At 55.8% G+C, this 20,797-nt stretch overlaps 1 protein-coding gene across 1 annotated transcript; it reads left to right on the top strand.

The window, feature by feature from the left end:
* The first annotated feature begins 17,649 nt into the window (after window positions 1-17,649).
* On the top strand, window positions 17,650-19,937 carry LOC125440549 (Golgi-associated plant pathogenesis-related protein 1-like). The gene is made up of 2 exons (XM_048510421.1): window positions 17,650-17,737; window positions 19,825-19,937. Exons 1-2 carry the CDS (start codon window positions 17,650-17,652, stop codon window positions 19,935-19,937), a joined length of 201 nt encoding a protein of 66 aa, XP_048366378.1.
* Window positions 19,938-20,797: the final 860 nt, after the last annotated feature.

A 20,797-nucleotide genomic window follows, 5' to 3' on the forward strand; every position in this document is an offset into this window, starting at 1 on the left:
ACCCCCCCCCCCCCCCACCCCCCCCCCCCCCCACCCCCCCCCCCCCCCACCCCCCCCCCCCCCCACCCCCCCCCCCCCCCACCCCCCCCCCCCCCCACCCCCCCCCCCCCCCACCCCCCCCCCCCCCCACCCCCCCCCCCCCCCACCCCCCCCCCCCCCCACCCCCCCCCCCCCCCACCCCCCCCCCCCCCCACCCCCCCCCCCCCCCACCCCCCCCCCCCCCCACCCCCCCCCCCCCCCACCCCCCCCCCCCCCCACCCCCCCCCCCCCCCACCCCCCCCCCCCCCCACCCCCCCCCCCCCCCACCCCCCCCCCCCCCCACCCCCCCCCCCCCCCACCCCCCCCCCCCCCCACCCCCCCCCCCCCCCACCCCCCCCCCCCCCCACCCCCCCCCCCCCCCACCCCCCCCCCCCCCCACCCCCCCCCCCCCCCACCCCCCCCCCCCCCCACCCCCCCCCCCCCCCACCCCCCCCCCCCCCCACCCCCCCCCCCCCCCACCCCCCCCCCCCCCCACCCCCCCCCCCCCCCACCCCCCCCCCCCCCCACCCCCCCCCCCCCCCACCCCCCCCCCCCCCCACCCCCCCCCCCCCCCACCCCCCCCCCCCCCCACCCCCCCCCCCCCCCACCCCCCCCCCCCCCCACCCCCCCCCCCCCCCACCCCCCCCCCCCCCCACCCCCCCCCCCCCCCACCCCCCCCCCCCCCCACCCCCCCCCCCCCCCACCCCCCCCCCCCCCCACCCCCCCCCCCCCCCACCCCCCCCCCCCCCCACCCCCCCCCCCCCCCACCCCCCCCCCCCCCCACCCCCCCCCCCCCCCACCCCCCCCCCCCCCCACCCCCCCCCCCCCCCACCCCCCCCCCCCCCCACCCCCCCCCCCCCCCACCCCCCCCCCCCCCCACCCCCCCCCCCCCCCACCCCCCCCCCCCCCCACCCCCCCCCCCCCCCACCCCCCCCCCCCCCCACCCCCCCCCCCCCCCACCCCCCCCCCCCCCCACCCCCCCCCCCCCCCACCCCCCCCCCCCCCCACCCCCCCCCCCCCCCACCCCCCCCCCCCCCCACCCCCCCCCCCCCCCACCCCCCCCCCCCCCCACCCCCCCCCCCCCCCACCCCCCCCCCCCCCCACCCCCCCCCCCCCCCACCCCCCCCCCCCCCCACCCCCCCCCCCCCCCACCCCCCCCCCCCCCCACCCCCCCCCCCCCCCACCCCCCCCCCCCCCCACCCCCCCCCCCCCCCACCCCCCCCCCCCCCCACCCCCCCCCCCCCCCACCCCCCCCCCCCCCCACCCCCCCCCCCCCCCACCCCCCCCCCCCCCCACCCCCCCCCCCCCCCACCCCCCCCCCCCCCCACCCCCCCCCCCCCCCACCCCCCCCCCCCCCCACCCCCCCCCCCCCCCACCCCCCCCCCCCCCCACCCCCCCCCCCCCCCACCCCCCCCCCCCCCCACCCCCCCCCCCCCCCACCCCCCCCCCCCCCCACCCCCCCCCCCCCCCACCCCCCCCCCCCCCCACCCCCCCCCCCCCCCACCCCCCCCCCCCCCCACCCCCCCCCCCCCCCACCCCCCCCCCCCCCCACCCCCCCCCCCCCCCACCCCCCCCCCCCCCCACCCCCCCCCCCCCCCACCCCCCCCCCCCCCCACCCCCCCCCCCCCCCACCCCCCCCCCCCCCCACCCCCCCCCCCCCCCACCCCCCCCCCCCCCCACCCCCCCCCCCCCCCACCCCCCCCCCCCCCCACCCCCCCCCCCCCCCACCCCCCCCCCCCCCCACCCCCCCCCCCCCCCACCCCCCCCCCCCCCCACCCCCCCCCCCCCCCACCCCCCCCCCCCCCCACCCCCCCCCCCCCCCACCCCCCCCCCCCCCCACCCCCCCCCCCCCCCACCCCCCCCCCCCCCCACCCCCCCCCCCCCCCACCCCCCCCCCCCCCCACCCCCCCCCCCCCCCACCCCCCCCCCCCCCCACCCCCCCCCCCCCCCACCCCCCCCCCCCCCCACCCCCCCCCCCCCCCACCCCCCCCCCCCCCCACCCCCCCCCCCCCCCACCCCCCCCCCCCCCCACCCCCCCCCCCCCCCACCCCCCCCCCCCCCCACCCCCCCCCCCCCCCACCCCCCCCCCCCCCCACCCCCCCCCCCCCCCACCCCCCCCCCCCCCCACCCCCCCCCCCCCCCACCCCCCCCCCCCCCCACCCCCCCCCCCCCCCACCCCCCCCCCCCCCCACCCCCCCCCCCCCCCACCCCCCCCCCCCCCCACCCCCCCCCCCCCCCACCCCCCCCCCCCCCCACCCCCCCCCCCCCCCACCCCCCCCCCCCCCCACCCCCCCCCCCCCCCACCCCCCCCCCCCCCCACCCCCCCCCCCCCCCACCCCCCCCCCCCCCCACCCCCCCCCCCCCCCACCCCCCCCCCCCCCCACCCCCCCCCCCCCCCACCCCCCCCCCCCCCCACCCCCCCCCCCCCCCACCCCCCCCCCCCCCCACCCCCCCCCCCCCCCACCCCCCCCCCCCCCCACCCCCCCCCCCCCCCACCCCCCCCCCCCCCCACCCCCCCCCCCCCCCACCCCCCCCCCCCCCCACCCCCCCCCCCCCCCACCCCCCCCCCCCCCCACCCCCCCCCCCCCCCACCCCCCCCCCCCCCCACCCCCCCCCCCCCCCACCCCCCCCCCCCCCCACCCCCCCCCCCCCCCACCCCCCCCCCCCCCCACCCCCCCCCCCCCCCACCCCCCCCCCCCCCCACCCCCCCCCCCCCCCACCCCCCCCCCCCCCCACCCCCCCCCCCCCCCACCCCCCCCCCCCCCCACCCCCCCCCCCCCCCACCCCCCCCCCCCCCCACCCCCCCCCCCCCCCACCCCCCCCCCCCCCCACCCCCCCCCCCCCCCACCCCCCCCCCCCCCCACCCCCCCCCCCCCCCACCCCCCCCCCCCCCCACCCCCCCCCCCCCCCACCCCCCCCCCCCCCCACCCCCCCCCCCCCCCACCCCCCCCCCCCCCCACCCCCCCCCCCCCCCACCCCCCCCCCCCCCCACCCCCCCCCCCCCCCACCCCCCCCCCCCCCCACCCCCCCCCCCCCCCACCCCCCCCCCCCCCCACCCCCCCCCCCCCCCACCCCCCCCCCCCCCCACCCCCCCCCCCCCCCACCCCCCCCCCCCCCCACCCCCCCCCCCCCCCACCCCCCCCCCCCCCCACCCCCCCCCCCCCCCACCCCCCCCCCCCCCCACCCCCCCCCCCCCCCACCCCCCCCCCCCCCCACCCCCCCCCCCCCCCACCCCCCCCCCCCCCCACCCCCCCCCCCCCCCACCCCCCCCCCCCCCCACCCCCCCCCCCCCCCACCCCCCCCCCCCCCCACCCCCCCCCCCCCCCACCCCCCCCCCCCCCCACCCCCCCCCCCCCCCACCCCCCCCCCCCCCCACCCCCCCCCCCCCCCACCCCCCCCCCCCCCCACCCCCCCCCCCCCCCACCCCCCCCCCCCCCCACCCCCCCCCCCCCCCACCCCCCCCCCCCCCCACCCCCCCCCCCCCCCACCCCCCCCCCCCCCCACCCCCCCCCCCCCCCACCCCCCCCCCCCCCCACCCCCCCCCCCCCCCACCCCCCCCCCCCCCCACCCCCCCCCCCCCCCACCCCCCCCCCCCCCCACCCCCCCCCCCCCCCACCCCCCCCCCCCCCCACCCCCCCCCCCCCCCACCCCCCCCCCCCCCCACCCCCCCCCCCCCCCACCCCCCCCCCCCCCCACCCCCCCCCCCCCCCACCCCCCCCCCCCCCCACCCCCCCCCCCCCCCACCCCCCCCCCCCCCCACCCCCCCCCCCCCCCACCCCCCCCCCCCCCCACCCCCCCCCCCCCCCACCCCCCCCCCCCCCCACCCCCCCCCCCCCCCACCCCCCCCCCCCCCCACCCCCCCCCCCCCCCACCCCCCCCCCCCCCCACCCCCCCCCCCCCCCACCCCCCCCCCCCCCCACCCCCCCCCCCCCCCACCCCCCCCCCCCCCCACCCCCCCCCCCCCCCACCCCCCCCCCCCCCCACCCCCCCCCCCCCCCACCCCCCCCCCCCCCCACCCCCCCCCCCCCCCACCCCCCCCCCCCCCCACCCCCCCCCCCCCCCACCCCCCCCCCCCCCCACCCCCCCCCCCCCCCACCCCCCCCCCCCCCCACCCCCCCCCCCCCCCACCCCCCCCCCCCCCCACCCCCCCCCCCCCCCACCCCCCCCCCCCCCCACCCCCCCCCCCCCCCACCCCCCCCCCCCCCCACCCCCCCCCCCCCCCACCCCCCCCCCCCCCCACCCCCCCCCCCCCCCACCCCCCCCCCCCCCCACCCCCCCCCCCCCCCACCCCCCCCCCCCCCCACCCCCCCCCCCCCCCACCCCCCCCCCCCCCCACCCCCCCCCCCCCCCACCCCCCCCCCCCCCCACCCCCCCCCCCCCCCACCCCCCCCCCCCCCCACCCCCCCCCCCCCCCACCCCCCCCCCCCCCCACCCCCCCCCCCCCCCACCCCCCCCCCCCCCCACCCCCCCCCCCCCCCACCCCCCCCCCCCCCCACCCCCCCCCCCCCCCACCCCCCCCCCCCCCCACCCCCCCCCCCCCCCACCCCCCCCCCCCCCCACCCCCCCCCCCCCCCACCCCCCCCCCCCCCCACCCCCCCCCCCCCCCACCCCCCCCCCCCCCCACCCCCCCCCCCCCCCACCCCCCCCCCCCCCCACAAGGGGCTGATGGGAATTGTAGTCCATAACATCTGGAGTGCCAAAGGTTCGCCACCACTGTTCTAGGTGGATCTAATGCTAGTGCCCAAAGAACTTTCATGTCCCACAAACAAAAATGCATCTCAACTGAGTCAGTTCAAACATCCAGCTGCAAATCATCAGCTGTTAAGGAAGCGAGTCTTGGATATTCCTGTGTGTAGTTTGAATTACCCATTGAGGCGACCACGGCTTTGGCAAAGCGCAATTCGGGATTGCAGTGCAGAAAAAAAAGGCAGAGTTCCTGGGAATCCTTTGCATCGTTCAAACATTGCCACAGCTGTTCTTCTTTTTTTAAAAAAAGAAGTCTTTGTGACATTTTCAAGTATTATCACTTTTACCAGCTTTACCCAATCCAGCACTCAAAAATGTTCTATTGCTTAACGAAATTGGTATGTGAAACCAGTATAGTGTTTTTGGTAGGTTGCTGAGTTATTCTGAAAGATAAATATCCCCTAACCACAAAGAGGCAGCCTGTTCAGAAGAAGAAAAAAAGTTCCTTATTCCTTATAAGGCATCGCCAAGCTACTTGAGCTCTGCACTTTTATTGTTCAGTCTGTTTCATGCATGCAACGGACTCAGAGCGCTACCAGGAAATTGCAGACAGCTCACAGCAAAACAAGAGCAGCGTTAAGAAAAGCAGATTATCCAGCTAACCCATCGGGCAGCAGCCATGGGAAAGTCAGGTTAGTAAATGCTTCGAAGAAGCTTGTTCTTTGCATTCTTTGTAAACAGATCTTGGCTAAGACCTTTCCCCGTGCTTTACTGTTTCCTATACATATTAATGGTTGTCAGCATTTAGCATTCTTACAAGAGTTTCCCAGAAGCAGTGAAATCTAATGTTTGCTGCATATAGTATAAATGTGTAGTTGTGTTTGATACGCAATGTTATTTGAACTTCAAGACAGAATGCTGTTCAAAAACCTGATCGGCAGGATACTTGCAAAATCATTGACACGAGAGTCATGTAGTTTTACAGCAATCCTTGGTGGGTGGATATTTTACTCTAGTACGTGTATCACTATGATTTTAACATTCATGTTGTAAGTGGGTGTGATTAATGGTATGTGGGAAGCAATCAGCTATTAGTACCAGACCATTTGGCAAGAATGCAAATAGCTTCTGTGGCATGAGCTCCGAGTGTCTGGGGTGGGGGGTGGCGGGTGGCGTAATCGGATCGTCCTTTGATTACATTGGTCGTATTGCTGCACTAAGCGTTCAACAACTGGATCCCTTTTGCATTACGTCGTTCCCTTGTGGTCGGACAATGTGAGGAGCTATGGAGTGAGTGTCACTGTTCCTGAAGCCATCTGGAAACAAGGGGCAGTCCTTTGTTTTCTGGAGCAGTTGTTCTGGATCTGGCAATCCTACTCAAGAGGGCAGGGCCAAGTGGTTTGTGACTACAGGTCCCCAATTCAAATCCCACGCAGCAGCAACCTGTCATTTCTGGCAAGTCTTCTACAGTTTTAAAAAGTGTACGTTAGGTAGGAATAGGACAGCTGCAGCTTTCCCCAACAAAACAGAGATGCAGTGATGGGGGAAACTGTACCTATTACATTCAGTTTTCCAAGCAAAATTTGGTATGGATTTTTTTCTGACTCAAATGTAAACGTTTCCTTTGCAGCCGAGATTTCTGTGCCGACACAATTACACTTATGGCATCACTGATACCAAAAGCCCCACAGTTGCCCTGTTTCCCCAAATATAAGACATCCCCAGAAAATAAGACGTAGTAGAGGTTTTGCTGAAGTGCAAAATATAAGGCATCCCCCGAAAGTAAGACGTAGGAAAGTTTTTGTTTGGAAGCATGCCCAATGAACAGAACACAGAAAAATAAGACATCCCCTGAAAATAAGACATAGTGCATCTTTGGGAGCAAAAATTAATATAAGGCACTGTCTTATTTTCGGGGAAACACGGTAGCAAGAGTGGGAGAAACCCCAGTGTTTCCTCTCGCTTTGGGGGTTTGCTCCTTTTGGGTCACTCCCCCATCCAAGCCAAGGAGGAAGACTGCCACTTGGGTGGGTGGGGCTAGCCCTTTAAATGTAGTATCAATATTCATTATATCGGTATTGTGCAGGCCGCTACCATTCTTTTTGTATTTTTAGAGAAATGTCGGCTGTCAATCCCTGCGAGGAGTAGGACCCCCGCTACTAAATTAAAAGTCAATCCAGTTGAACACTCTCCAGTGTTGTTTGGACATTTAATTTTAGTCCTCATGGCTTGTTGGGGCAGTTATTATCAGGTGAGAGAAAGTCACCACTGAAATATCAGCGTAGCTTATAACTTTGCTGGGAAGGGAGTACAACCTAGGGATGGGAGTGGCTTTTCCTGATAAAGTCTCTCTCCCTTCCCATTATTTCTCTGGCATCTTTCATCTGTGCTAAAATTACTAGTGCGAAAGTGTCATTTTTAAACATACGATTATTGACAGGGTTTTTTTTTAAGCATACAAGAGGCATGAAACCTAGAGAGCCCTTATGGAGAATGTGGCCGAGGGCCAAAATCAATAATGAACTCAGCATTTGGCATGAAGACAACTATGTCTATGTCTTATGGCAAAAGATGGGAGAAGCTAATTGTTCCCACCCCAATTCCCCCCCCCCCGCCCCCTTCACAATACCAACTCCCGTGTCTGGAGATTCTTGTCTTTAGCCATGATGTTTTGTTATATGGAAGAGAGGTAAAAGTGAAGGGGGGAGAATATCTTGCATGTAATTTCATTTTAGATAACTGCATTTCTGAGAAGGAAGAATGATTATTTAATTAAACAATAGAAGTCAGTAGTCATTAACCAGAATGAGAAGCAGGGTGGGACGAAGATGGCTCTGAATTATGGGCGTAACTGATGCTGATCCTGCCTCGGGGAGATTCATGTCTCTGAGATGTGCCCATCTTGCTGGCTTTTTACTGCAAAGGCCAGAAATGAATGTGCCTCCACACTTAAGTCTGCAGTGTGGGAAAAATCTTTAAAGAGAGGGGTCATATGCCTTCAGTTTCCTCAGTTCCGATGGCTCCATCTGATCCGATTCCTGATTCGACTTTAGTGGCCAAACGGCCCATCTTCTCGCCACCTGTTAAAAAGGCAAAAAGAAGGTTAAGAATATTGAAGTTGTTACGTTCAGCGCAAGGAATAGGCGAGACGCTGCGATATCATCCGGTGGAGAGAAGCCAGCGGCTAATCTGCCGAGTTCTGGTCCCTGGCACCTTTTATTAGGGTTTTCGGGAGGTGGGTTCGGAGGCGGGAGAGCGGGAGAATACTGGGTGATACATGAGTCATAGGGACTGCGTACGTGTGGGAGGAAACACTCCTGTGAGGGCCTGGGGGTATGTGCCTTTTGTCCCTTTGTCCAGGGCATCCCATGACCATGAGTCATGGGGGTCTTGTGACAGGTGAGCTCACCTGCCCAGAGGGCAACAGATGGCGCAGGCATCCCTGTGCTCTGTCTGAGGCTCTGCTGGGTAAGGCTGGCTCACCCCAACAGATTATCTTTCAGTCAAATAAGCCATTGTTGTCTCGATGCCGAGGTTCATTACCAACACGTCCCCAGTCTCATTTCCCAACTCATCAGCTGGCTGTCTCCTCTCAATGTCAAGCAACAATTCCGTCTTGATGCTATAACTCGCTTGCTCGTGGTCAACAGTCTCCTCAGTATCAACCATCAATGTCCCCACCTAGGCGGAGCCCATTACATAGGTAAGGAACCTGGGGGCTTCTTAACGTTATCCCACTCCCCTTGATGTCAAACTTCTTTGCCTCCAGTGATGGAGACTGCTGTCAGAAATAGCCCTGAACTCCTCTGTTGATGGCTTACCCTCAGCAGAGAGGCTTCTTCTTCTTCTTCTTCTTCTTCTTCTTCTTCTTCTTCTTCTTCTTCTTCTTCTTCTTCTTCTTCTTCTTCTTCTTCTTCTTCTTCTTCTTCTTCTTCTTCTTCCATTGCTTTGCTTCTTTTGCTTCTTCTTCTTCTTCTTCTTCTTCTTCTTCTTCTTCTTCTTCTTCTTCTTCTTCTTCTTCTTCTTCTTCTTCTTCTTCTTCTTCTTCTTCTTCTTCTTCTTCTTCTTCTTCTTCTTCGGGTGACGTCTTTGATGGGTTGATGGTTTCAACCACCACAGTGGTCCCACATACCAAATTGAACACGAGGTGTTTGCAGAATTGTTTAGAAGATTTAGGACCAATGTAGATACCCAAAGTCATACTTTCTATTCCCAGGGAAGTTGTAAGAGCTCTTCACTTGTGCAGTTTTCAAGACAACTTTCTTAAAGGTATCAGCCTGTGTACCTCTCTTCATGATCTCACCATTTTCATGTATACCTTCTTAATAGCTGGGGCGGGGGGGGGGGGTCCTGCAATTCTTTACAAGTTTTACAAGGCACTGATCAGAATCTGAGTCTAAGGTGCATTTAAATCTATTAGAAGTCAGAACGATGAGGTATGCTCTTGCATCTCTTTCAGCCATAGTCTTGAGAAAACATTTGCTCATAGTGATGGACAGCATGGCAGCAAAGCTTTACATCAATAAGCAAGGAAACATGGGTTCCATATGTCCAAAGAGCCAGTGTGGTGTGGTGGTTAAGAGTAGGTGGATTCTAATCTGGAGAATCGGGTTTGATTCCCCACTTTTCCACCTGACTGGCAGAGGTTTATCTGGTGAACCAGATGTGTTTCCGCACTCCTACATTCCTGCTGGATGATCTTGGGCTAGTCACAGTTCTTCGCAACTCTCTCAGCCCCACCTGCCTCACAAGGTGTCTGTTGTGGGCAGAGGAGGGAAAAGGTGTTTGTAAGCCACCTTGAGTCTCCTTACAGGAAAGAAAGGTGGGGTATAAATCCAAACTCGTCTTCTCTTCTTCTTATATTACCTGCTCCCCCACCCTCCAAATCCTCAGTCATCAGCTGAGCAATTACTCACACATTTAATGTCAAAAAGGCACTCCTTTTTGATTTAAATTGTACAAGCTTGTTTAGATAAGGGAAGAATTTATTTGTTGGCTTTAGGGGACTGAACCATTCTTCGCAAACCATTTCTAAGTGGGTGGTTTCTGTGATTAGATTGGCATATAGGAATGGTAGGGTGGACTTCCAGCTTCCAAGTTAAGGCTCGTTCCACCAGAGCTCAACCCTCTTCAGTTGCTTTCCTTGTCAGGATTGATCTCAAGGATATCTGCAAAGTGGCGACCTCATCTGCTCCATCCATGTGGCTCCATCATTACGCCATTGACGTGGACTCCAGGAGAGATTCAGTGGTTGAGAGAACAGTTGTAGTCATTGGGCTTTTGCGCATTTACTGTCTGCCACAAGACTGTTTGCTTCGCAGCAGGGTTCTCCTGCAGTTTTCTGTTTACACAAAAGATTGGGCTGGAGTGCTCACTCCGTTCTCAAGTCCATTCAGCAGAGACAGGCTGGCCCCAAAACAACAGCTTTTATTTGCAAGGAATGCACCGCTGAAACTATCAGCATTAGCTAACATAGGCCCCTTCTGCACATGTAGAATAATGCACTTTCAGTCCACTTTCAATGCACTTTGCAGCTGTGTGGAATAGCAAAATCCACTTGCAAACAATTGTGAAAGTGGACTGAAAGTGCATTATTCTGCGTGTGCGGGAGGGGCCATAAAGTAACTGAAACCAGGTCAACAGGACCAAACTAAATCACACTAATAAATAGGGGAAGAGCAGAGCCTTCTATGCATATATACATAATAAATGTACCACACTAGCAGAGCCCTTTTGCCTGCATGAGAGGTAGCATGATGTAGTGGTTAAGAGCTGTGGAATCTAATTTGGGAACCAGGTCTGATTCCCCATTCCTGCACATGAGTGGTGAACTCTTATCTGATTAACAGGATTTGTTTCCCCACTCCTACATTCTTGCTGGGTGACCTTGAGTTAGTTTGTTCAGAACTCTCTCAGCCCCACCTACCTCTCAAGCGGTCTGTTGTGGGGAGAGGAAGGGAAAGGAGAGTGCAAGCCACCTTGAGTCTCCTGACAGGAGAGGAAGGCAGGGTGTCAATCCAAACTCCTCCTCCTCTTCCTCACTAGTGCATTTCAAAAGGGTCCTTTTCTTCTTATCTAAAGTACTCGTGCCAATCCAACAGGGGCAAACATTTAAATCTTGCTGGCCTTATTGTTTTCCTGTAAACTCTCCACCACTGTTTTTTCTTAGCATCCAATAGCCCAATAGGCCGGTCCCTTGCACCAATGTTAGACCTGCAGCATTTAAAAACAACACCAAAAAAAGCCCTTCTGATTATTTGGAAATGGTAGCCAGAAGAGCAGGAAAAACTGCTCTAGAGTGACCTGGGGAAGGCAGGAAGCCTTGCTGGGGATTGGTAGAGATGTGATAGATTCACTGTGAACTTTTACCCCGGAAGTGGCTGATGATAAATATGAGAATCATGTCTGATGAAGAATGATCGAGAACGGCACAAAACGCGTACTCCGTTCACCTATTCCGTGCAGACGGGTTCGCAGGATTCTTTGGGAATATTGACTGTTCAGACACGATAGACTCTGTGCCTTTAAGGATAATTGAGATTGACTCTCACACAAAAAATAGTCGCACAATTGTTTTGTATATTATTTATTAATACACTTTATTCATGGTGATGTTATGCACTTTGGTTCACATAAAGAGCGGTTGATGCAGCGCGATTCTTTCTGTATGTATACACTAGTGGGGCCCGGCCACGCGTTGCTGTGGCAGTTGTCCTTCTCATCACAGTCCGCAACCCACACAGATGTCCATGCAGGTCCAATGATCCGCAGCATAGCCTTTTGGGGTGGTCAAATGGAATCCCTCTTTCCCTTTTCAATTCACATTGTTATATGGTGGTGTCTTTTTTTAGTATAATTTAACCCTTTCCATTCCACAACAGACATTTTACCTGGCTCAGGTATGGACTTTCGGCGATTTGAAGGTCCGATGACCTGCCTGCAACAGGGAGGCACGTCATGTGAAAATTTGGGGGCGATCCGTCCAGCCTTTTCGGCGTTAGGGAGTGACTAACAAAGTCACTGTTTGCTTTATATATATATAGATTACTAAATAGCCACGTAGAGAACTGGACATTTCACAGTCCGCCAAGTTTTTCCTGGAATATCTGTAACTGGCTAATCCTCCTGAGACTCCCCAAAACATCTCTTAAGGAGTTCCCTTTAATTATTAAAAAATAGAATATGTTTAGGGATAAAAACATTTTTTAACAGAGATTAAGGGTTAATAATGTAAAACAGAAACCTGCTGGATAAGAATCTCAATCAAATTATATCCACAACACAGGACTGTAATGCAATTAATATGTTTCTAATTGTCCTAGTGTTTACAGCTTCTCTCCGCCCTCCAGTGTTTTGAGTTACACAGCAAAAACAGACTCTGAACATTTATGAGCCATGTCAGACCAGTAAAAAGTCACGGAATAAAACATTCTCAATCTTTGCCGTATAATGTGCTCTAAAGAATGCAGTGGGCACAACAGGGTTGCCGATCTGTTGGTGGGGACTGGAGGTTTCCTGTTATGGCTGCTTTCGGGGGTAGATTCTATGGGATTATACTCTGTTGGGGTCCTCCACAAATCCTGCCATCCCTAGGTTCTGCCCCTAAATCTTCAGGAATTTCCCAAACCTGAGTTGGCAACCACTGTACAAATAGTAAGGCTGATTATACTTAGCACCGAGAAATGCCAAAGGCGTTGTCTGAAAACACTGCCCAGTAAAGACTTTTCTTGATAAAGGAATTATCAGTTAATGGGCATAGATTTGCTAGGTGTAATTTCTTTGAGCAGGTAGTGCTATTTACAAAACCAAGCAGATGATTCCTTGATCAAAAAGTCTTTAACAAAGACTGTATCTCTCCTGGTTGTGGTGGGTTTTCCAGGCTGTGTGTCTGCGATCCGGTTGTTTTTGGTTCTGACACCTTGCCCATATCTGTCAGGTGAAACGTTTGGTAGAAAAACTACCAGACCACGGCCACACAGCCTGGAAAACTCACAACTGCCTGTTGATTCTCCTTCTCAGATCAGTTTCTTTGCACTTTTAGGATCAAATCAGATGTGATGCTGGCCGTCCTGTTGTATTATTTATGTGTGTGCCCTGTTTGTTCAGGTATCAGGTGTGCTTTGTATAGTGTGTGTGTGTGTGTGTGCGCGCGCATCCAATTTTAGCATCAGAAGGCGTGTTGCAGATAAGGGCACCCAAACCCAGCCCCACCCAAACTTCTTGCAGTCCATCTTTACAGGCCTTTTCTTATGGCTTGCTTCCAATATCAGAGCAGGGCTGTGGGGGAAAGGTCAAACCTTGGAAGGAGTCTAGACAGTGGTGGGATTCTATTAATTTATCTACCGGTTTGCCTCCCCCTGTGGGCCCCCCCCCCCGTTCCCCGCCGCCCACTTACCTGGCTGCTGTGGAGGAACGTGGTTGGCCCAGCTGGGGGCTTTTCCTCCACCTCCCCACCTTTTCAATATTTGGCCGCTGGGGGGGAGGCAAGGGAAGGCGGTGGCTGTGGCTTGGCTTGTGTGCAGTCGGACCGGGCTTCTTTCACTGGCCAGCTGCCAAAGATGGCTGGCCTCAGAGTGGGTCGTGTGCCTCGGGGCTGGCTGCACTGCTTGGGGGGCCTTTCCCAGGCATTGGAGAGTGGGCTGTGTGCCTCTGGGCCAGTGATTTTCAACCAGGGTTCCGTGGTACCCAGGGGTACCGTGACAGTGCTAACCCCCCCTCACTTTTGTGGTGTCTCCTGCCGGCGCCAGCAAGTACATGGAGCTGGCTCGGGGCAGGGCCTACCACAAGGTCAGCAGCCACTCCCTCCGTGCTTCCCTTCACCCTGGGAGGGGAAGGCAGGGGGTTGTGCAAGCAGGGGCACTGGGAGGGGAAGGTGGGGGGATGGCAGGGGTACCGTGAGATAGGAAGAGTGAGGCCAAGGGTACCCTGACGTCGAAAAGGTTGGTAAACACTGCTCTGGGCTAACGGTGCTGCCTTTTGAGGAGGCCTGCTCGTGCCTGGCTGCTCTGGGCATCTAAGAGCCCCCTCGCTCCCCCTCCTCTGGGAGCAAGGCGAGGAGGGCTTTCAGAGTCCTGGAGCAGCTGAGCAAGGGTTTTTTTAAAGCCCCAGAGTAGCCTGGCGGCAAGGCGCCCGACTGCTTTAGGACTCCAAAAGCCCCCTTGCTCACCCTCCCCTGGGGTGGTGTGATTCAGCTGGTTCGGCAAAAACTCAGCAAAAAATTAACTACCAGCTCTGCCGAACTGGTGCAAACCAGCTGAATCCCACTGCTGGGTCTACTCTAGATCTATCCATGCAACTGTAACTTTTTTTTTAAGGAGCAAAGGAGGTCTAGCAACTTTCAAACTCAAGATATTGCAGGGTTAAGTTCACAGCTTAAATAATATTTATTGCAGAATTGTGAATCAAATAAAATTTGCAGTCGTTGTAAACATTCCAGAATAAGAACTGAAAAACTCTCCCGTATCTGATGCAAAGAGCACCATCTGGAATGCTGAGAGCCGTGGTCCACCTGTCTTCAGTATTCCTATGAAACATTCATGGTTAAAATGGCAGAAATACTCAAAGCAACTCCTTTGTGGAATAATACTGATAGCGGAGTCAGAAATGAATTATTCCATTTCTGATCTTGTTAATAAAGGTGAAATTATGTTTTATTTCTTTATAAGTCAGATAGGAACAAGTTGTATTAGGTAGAATGTAGGAATTACTGTTGTATTTTGTATTTGTGTCTGCATGGAATCTCCTTTGCTCAAGGCAGGAATCCACCTCTGCTCCACCTGGGCAGGACCCTTTCATTTGCTAAAACCATGAATGGACGTTTGACAAAAGGGACCCCGGAAGAAGCGCCTCCATCTGCCTAATCCCACCAGCAGGCAGATAAAGGTGCCATCGTTAGGTTTCGATTCCTGACCCTAAGCACCCATAGGATTCCTTTGTGTTTTTCCCGCCTGTGCCTGCGTCATCGCCTCGCCCTGCTTCGGCCGCGAAATTCAAGAAGGGACTGCCCTCTGGATTCTAATTGGTTCCCATGTATTTGCAAATGAATGATTGTAGGTTGTCCTGTATCCTCCCGGACTCCCGGGCGGGAGAAAGTGTATTTAAGTTGTTGTGAAGCTGCTAGGCAGTTGCCGTGGTACGAAGGTCCTGACACGTAGGTTAGCATCTCAATAAACTCATTTCTGTTTTTCAATATTCTCGCTGTGTTGGGTCCTGTTTCTGTTCCTCTGCGCTGCTGAGAGCTGGTTGATCTGGGAGAGTAAAAGTTACCCAGGCAGTGCGGTAACAATACTGCTGGAGTATAGCCTGTATTCAGGAATGTTTCTATGGTAGATCTTTAATCAAACTGGATATTGAGGACGAGATATAAATCAAATAAATAAATAAATATGTCAATGGCAGCCATGTTTGTTAACTCACACATAAAAGGAGCGGGGGAGACTCTGATAGCTGATTTATGTCCTTGCCAAGATAAGTCTGGCTTTCTAGTTATTTAAAAGTGGGGACCTCTCTATTTACAACGTTCCACAAACCTCTTACTCAAACCAAGCACTCTCTGCACAGTTCCAGTGTCCTAACTATGGTTAGGAGATCAGGAACATCATCTGTGGATTCAGATCAGATGGAATTCAGACAGCTCAGATTCGGACCCTGCTCGTCCGAATTCGTCCGACTCAATGCAGATTCGGTCAAAATCCAGATTCCAACCGTCCAAATCTCCAACCCTAGTGGTGACTGAGTGAAGCTGTTCATTGGTCCTTTCCCCAGGCTTTGAAAAACACTGTTTCCATGGTAGGTCTGTGGAGATTAATAGAGATCTCTTTTCCATATCTGATTTCAAATTTCTTCCGTGCAAGGATAAACAACTGGGTCTTGCCTCTTGGTTCTCAAGGCTGAGCAGGCAGAAGAAAATCTGTGTGTGACTCATAGGAAACTCACAAATTTCTGTGTACATGAGTCAGTGTTCAAAGCAATGGAAACTGGACCATTTACCAGAAACTGACTCCTGTGATTCTAACACCAAAGGGTAGTATACAAGGGATTTTAATACTTCTATACAAAGGATTTTAAATGCTTTGAAAGAGAACAGAACATTTATTTCAGAAATTAAATTTGCAGGTACCAGGAGATTCTGAAAGTTAGCTGGCAAAGATTTCCCCTCTACTTGAGTTCTATGTCTTTAGCTGCTTGCTGTCAAAGCTCAGTAGCAGGGCTTATAAACGAGATACCTCAGGACCTATTAGGACCCAGGTAATAATTTAGTTGCATTTCGCTATGAAACTCAAGGCACTTTACATGTTCTGTAAATCCACTTGTTTAGTAAAAGGTAAATGGGAGGGATGTGCACCTAAGTAAATATGTTATTAGGGTTACCTTCTTAAAAAGTATAATGAAATCATTTTAAGGCATGTTAGCCAAGGTAGCTCAAATTCCCATAATATTTGTCCTGCAGAGCTTATGTTCTTAAACACTTCTGCTGTTTCCAAGTGCAGCTGTTTTCTTTTTTTCCTGAGAAATCCATCATGCTAACAGTACGAAACTGACAAAGCAAGCTCTGTGCTGAGATGGTTTTCAGGCTCCAGAGGGGGCAGAGACAGGAAGTGAATTTGTCTTTAATTGTTAGCAACAGAGAGCTCATGTTGCCTAGCACTATGGCAATTGCAGCTTTTCAGAAATGTCAGGGTCGCTTGACTGTTGACCTGGTGATTCAGTCTAGTCTTATGAAGCTGATGGTTTCCATGTGTTGGAAGGAGCTCCCCATGTCTTGGGTGGCGGATTGGGGGGAGAGTGATCACCACTGGCTCATATGTTTTTATACCAGTGGAAACAGATTTAGAATTTCACATTCCTTCACGTGTACACTGTATGTTCCTTCGCATGCCTTAAAAATGCAGTTTATTGGCAGATGCACTGTCAGTCGCTTTCAGATGTCAAAGGTCTGGTTTGAGATTGTGTACATTCCGTTTGGATCTGACAGGGTGAAGCCAAAGATGTGCTGGATTTATAATAGTTAAAATGTGCTTTCTGGATCAGAAGAAGTACTTGAAGATAAGTAGTAATGTTTGGCAACTCATACTGCATTGGAAATCCCCTGTAGTGTGTGTGTTTTGCATGGTGTCAGCTGAGTTTTTGTCTGCAGGAGTACTTTAAAAGCCAACAGTATTTCCACAGTGTAAGCTTTCTTTTTTAAAATAATATTTGTATTTATTTTCTCAAAATAGTTATCAATTAAAGAAAGTTATCAATTAAACAAAAAAGAGAAAGTCAAACAAAGACAAGACAGAAAAAGATAATACAACTACCGAAAAAACTGTATGAATATTATCTCTAACACATTGGATCTTGAAATTATGAAACTAATATTATCAGAGAGGACGTTACGCAGTCTTAAAATTCACTACCTTCTGTCCAATGTCTCTACAGCATCATTACCAGACTAACGGACCATCTTTTCTGACGCGTGTCATCTTCAGAAGATGAAGATGGTGCTGTACGGCCAAAAGCAAACCAGCAAGGAATATTAAATCTGCTGTGCATTTGGAGAACAATGTTAATACAGTCTATATAAGCAGTCACCTGTTCATAAGGAAGAAATTCTGGAAGGCAGTAATAAATTTCACTGTAGAAACTCTGTAGATGCAGAGGCAGAGGTGGGATCCAACCAGTTCTCACCACTTCTAGAGAAGTGGTTACTCATTTTTTCTGAGTGCCGAGAAGGGGTTACTAAAGCAACCTCCCTGCCCAATAGGGACTGGAGGTGCGTGTGAGCGGCGGCGCCACTGTTTGAATCCCACCACCATCGGAAGCTGTTATTAAAATTTTTGGATCCCACCACTGTGCAGAGGTATGAGGAGGAAACTGTAGTGTATGTACCTGGTGTGAAAAGGTCCCCGTACAGAGAACAGGAGCTGTGAGCCCTGGACCATTTCTAGTCCTTGTGAGAAACACATGAAGTTGCCTTATACTGAATTAGGCCATCAACCCACCGTGGACAGTCTTGTCCACTCAGACTGGCAGCGGCTGTCCAAGATCTCAGGTGGAGGTGTTTCCCATCTCCTACTGCCTGGTCCTTTTAACCGGACATGCCTGAGATTGAGCCTGGGACCTTCTGCACGCCAATCGGATGCTCCAGCACTGAGCTACACTCCCGCCCCTAATGCGTGACCTTTTGAAGTGGAGGCATTCATGAAAGAACCAGTGGCTGTAGCCATGAAATTGAAGCATGCAGGGAATTAAGAAGCCATTTCAGACAAATTGCCGTCCTTTACATGAAACAACCCTATAGCCTTATAAATTAAGTCAACAGTGGCGTACCAGTGCAAAATGGCACCCAGCTCCCAGCGGAACTCCCCCCACCACTGCACCGCTGCCCCTGCAACCCCCCCCCCAAGGCTTTCCCTCCTCTGAGCGGTGCTGGCCACCAACACACTGGGGGAGGGGACAAGACCAGAAAGGGTGCACTCCTTCCTGGCATTATCCCGCCCCCAGTGTGTTGCTCACTAGTGCCACCCAGAGGAGGAAAAAGTTTGTTTGGGGGGTTTTGAGGGGGTGGCGGTGCGGCGGAGCTTGGAGGTGGATGAAATTCAGCAGGGGTTGGAGGGAGTTTGCCAACCACAGGAGGGGCAGGAGGAGTTCAGTGGCAACAGGCATCAAGGGAGTCCAGCCAGGGGCTGGCTGTGAAGGGGAGAGGGATGAGGGCCCAAAATGCACCCCCACATGACCCCGGCGAATGGCTCCTGGGTCGTATGCCCCCTCCCCCCAATATTTATTTATTTATTTATTTATTTATTTATTTATTTATTTATTTATTTATTTATTTTTCAAACTTACATACCGCCCAATCCCCAAAGGGCTCTGGGCGGTGAACAACATAAAATTCAAATACAAATAAACATAAAATCAAATACAATAGTCTCTCAATAATATAAATTAAAATGCAACAATTAATATATAACAATGCCCGTTAAAATCCTTCTTAAACCCTCCCGAGAGGAGAGAAGAAAGGGTGGGTTCTGTAGATGATAATGAACCCAAATTTCCATGGGGGATGGAAGGGAGGGGGGGGGGCACTTTCAGCGGCCGGGCACTCCAAAAGCCCGGTGGAACAACTCCGTCTTACAGGCCCTGCGGAAATCACCAAGATCCTGCAGGGCCTGGACAGCTGGAGGAAGAGTGTTCCACCAGGCAGGGGCCAGGACTGTAAAGGTCCTGGCCTGAGTGGAGGCCAGCCGCATCATTGAGGGGCCAGGGACTACCAGCAAATTGGCCTCTGCTGAGCACAGAGGTCTAGTGGGGACATATGGGGTAACGCGGTGCCACTGGGACTTAATATATAAACTGACAGGAGAATGCTGTTTTCCAATAATAATTCTCATGAGGAAGGAGATGATATATAATCACCATCATTCATCAGTTTATAGCCACTTCCTGATGTGACTGCAGCCATAGAGACACCCCCTTTTCCCCTTTGGAAACTTGAGTGTTTATGAACCAGGTCATAGTGGAGAGTTGGTTTGCTGATTTCTGCTCTGCCCCCCCTCCCCCCACTAAAATATTGCTCCTGTCAAAGTTGTTGCCAGCCAAGGCCCTAGATACCAGAGTGGCACGAGAACAGTGTTCTCCCGTCTCAAACGTGGCAGATGCAAAGCAGAACATATATTTTTATTTTGAATTTCGTTCAGGGAATTGTCCCCAATTCTTTCATTATAGATATACAACAAATTAAGCAAAAAGGGGTGTAGGTTAATTGTAAGGACGGTTGGCCAAATTTGAACATGTGTACTGACTGCTGAGATGAATTCATGTTGGGTAATACAGAAATGGATAGATTTTCAAAATCCGCAAGAGTTGTTTGATGTTCATGACACTACTAATACTATGTTTTGGTGCTTTTAGCATGACTGTTTCTCTTGTGGTATTGAACATTAAAATGTCTTCCCCGCCTTTCTGTTTGTGTAACTGGGGGGGGGGGGGTGTTCTGATGAGCTGGTAAAATGGGTTTTCCTCTTTTCAAGACTGCAATAGAACAGAATATAGATTTTTTTAAAATGGCCGCTACAACAGTTGTGTCTGCAACAGAAACTGGCAGCATTTCAAGACTATCCTTTTTTTATGCCGTTTTAGCTTCCAAACAATTTGCAGACGAGGTCTTAAAAGGTCACAACGACTACCGAAAGAAGCACGGCGTGCCTCCTCTAAAACTGTGCAAAAAGTTAAACAGGGAAGCACAGCAGTAAGTACAACTTTTCCTTGTTTCTTTAGGAACGTGTCCATGTATCAATTCTGTAGGTTCTACATAGAAACGTCTCGCACGTATACAACGTTTTTCGTGCGTCTTCCGGAAGGCAGAGATGGGAGCGGGCAACTCTTAACAGAGGGCCAATATACCCATTAGAAGCCTCAAAGAACTGATGGAAGTTGTTTGAACATACTGGCATACTGAGGAAGACGCACGAAAAACATTCTATACGCGCGAGACGTTTCTATGTAGAACCTACAGAATTGATACATGGACTATATGGAACTGAAGTTTTGTTTCTGAATAGAGAATTGAATGGACTAAGTGATTATTTATGTTTAGTTATAAGAGTTGGAAGACTTATGCTGTATTTTTAAGAACCTTGTCAGAGAAATAAGGAAATGCAAATACAAATAGAAGTGTTGAGTTGTTCAATTATATATAAGATTAATATATAAGATTAGACACAGCCAGAGTGCAACGTGTGTATTTTTGAGTTTATTTGGGCTAATGTTGACATTGCACTCTTAAAGATAGTTGGTGATTCTTTAGGAATGTGCCATTATTTGCGTACATTTAGGTTGGGTACTCTTAGTACTTAAGTAGTACTTAAGGAGCAGCAGTGGCGTAGGAGGTTAAGAGCTCGTGTAACTAATCTGGAGGAACCAGGTTTGATTCCCAGCTCTGCCGCCTGAGCTGTGGAGGCTTATCTGGGGAATTCACTCCCACACACGCCAGCTGGGTGACCTTGGGCTAGTCACAGCTTTTCGGAGCTCTCTCAGCCCCACCCACCTCACAGGGTTTTTGTTGTGAGGGGGGAAGGGCAAGGAGATTGTCAGCCCCTTTGAGTCTCCTGCA

The sequence above is a fragment of the Sphaerodactylus townsendi genome, linkage group LG11 (assembly GCF_021028975.2).
Source record: "Sphaerodactylus townsendi isolate TG3544 linkage group LG11, MPM_Stown_v2.3, whole genome shotgun sequence".
Classification (NCBI taxonomy): Eukaryota; Metazoa; Chordata; class Lepidosauria; order Squamata; family Sphaerodactylidae; genus Sphaerodactylus; species Sphaerodactylus townsendi.

Excerpts from the sequence above, each read along its gene's own strand:
- LOC125440549 (XM_048510421.1), top strand. The coding sequence starts at position 17,650 with ATGAAGTTGCCTTATACTGAATTAGGCCATCAACCCACCGTGGACAGT. Across the intron at positions 17,738-19,824 it reads GCGGCTGTCCAAGATCTCAG|CTTCCAAACAATTTGCAGAC; the intron begins GTGGAGGTGTTT and ends ATGCCGTTTTAG.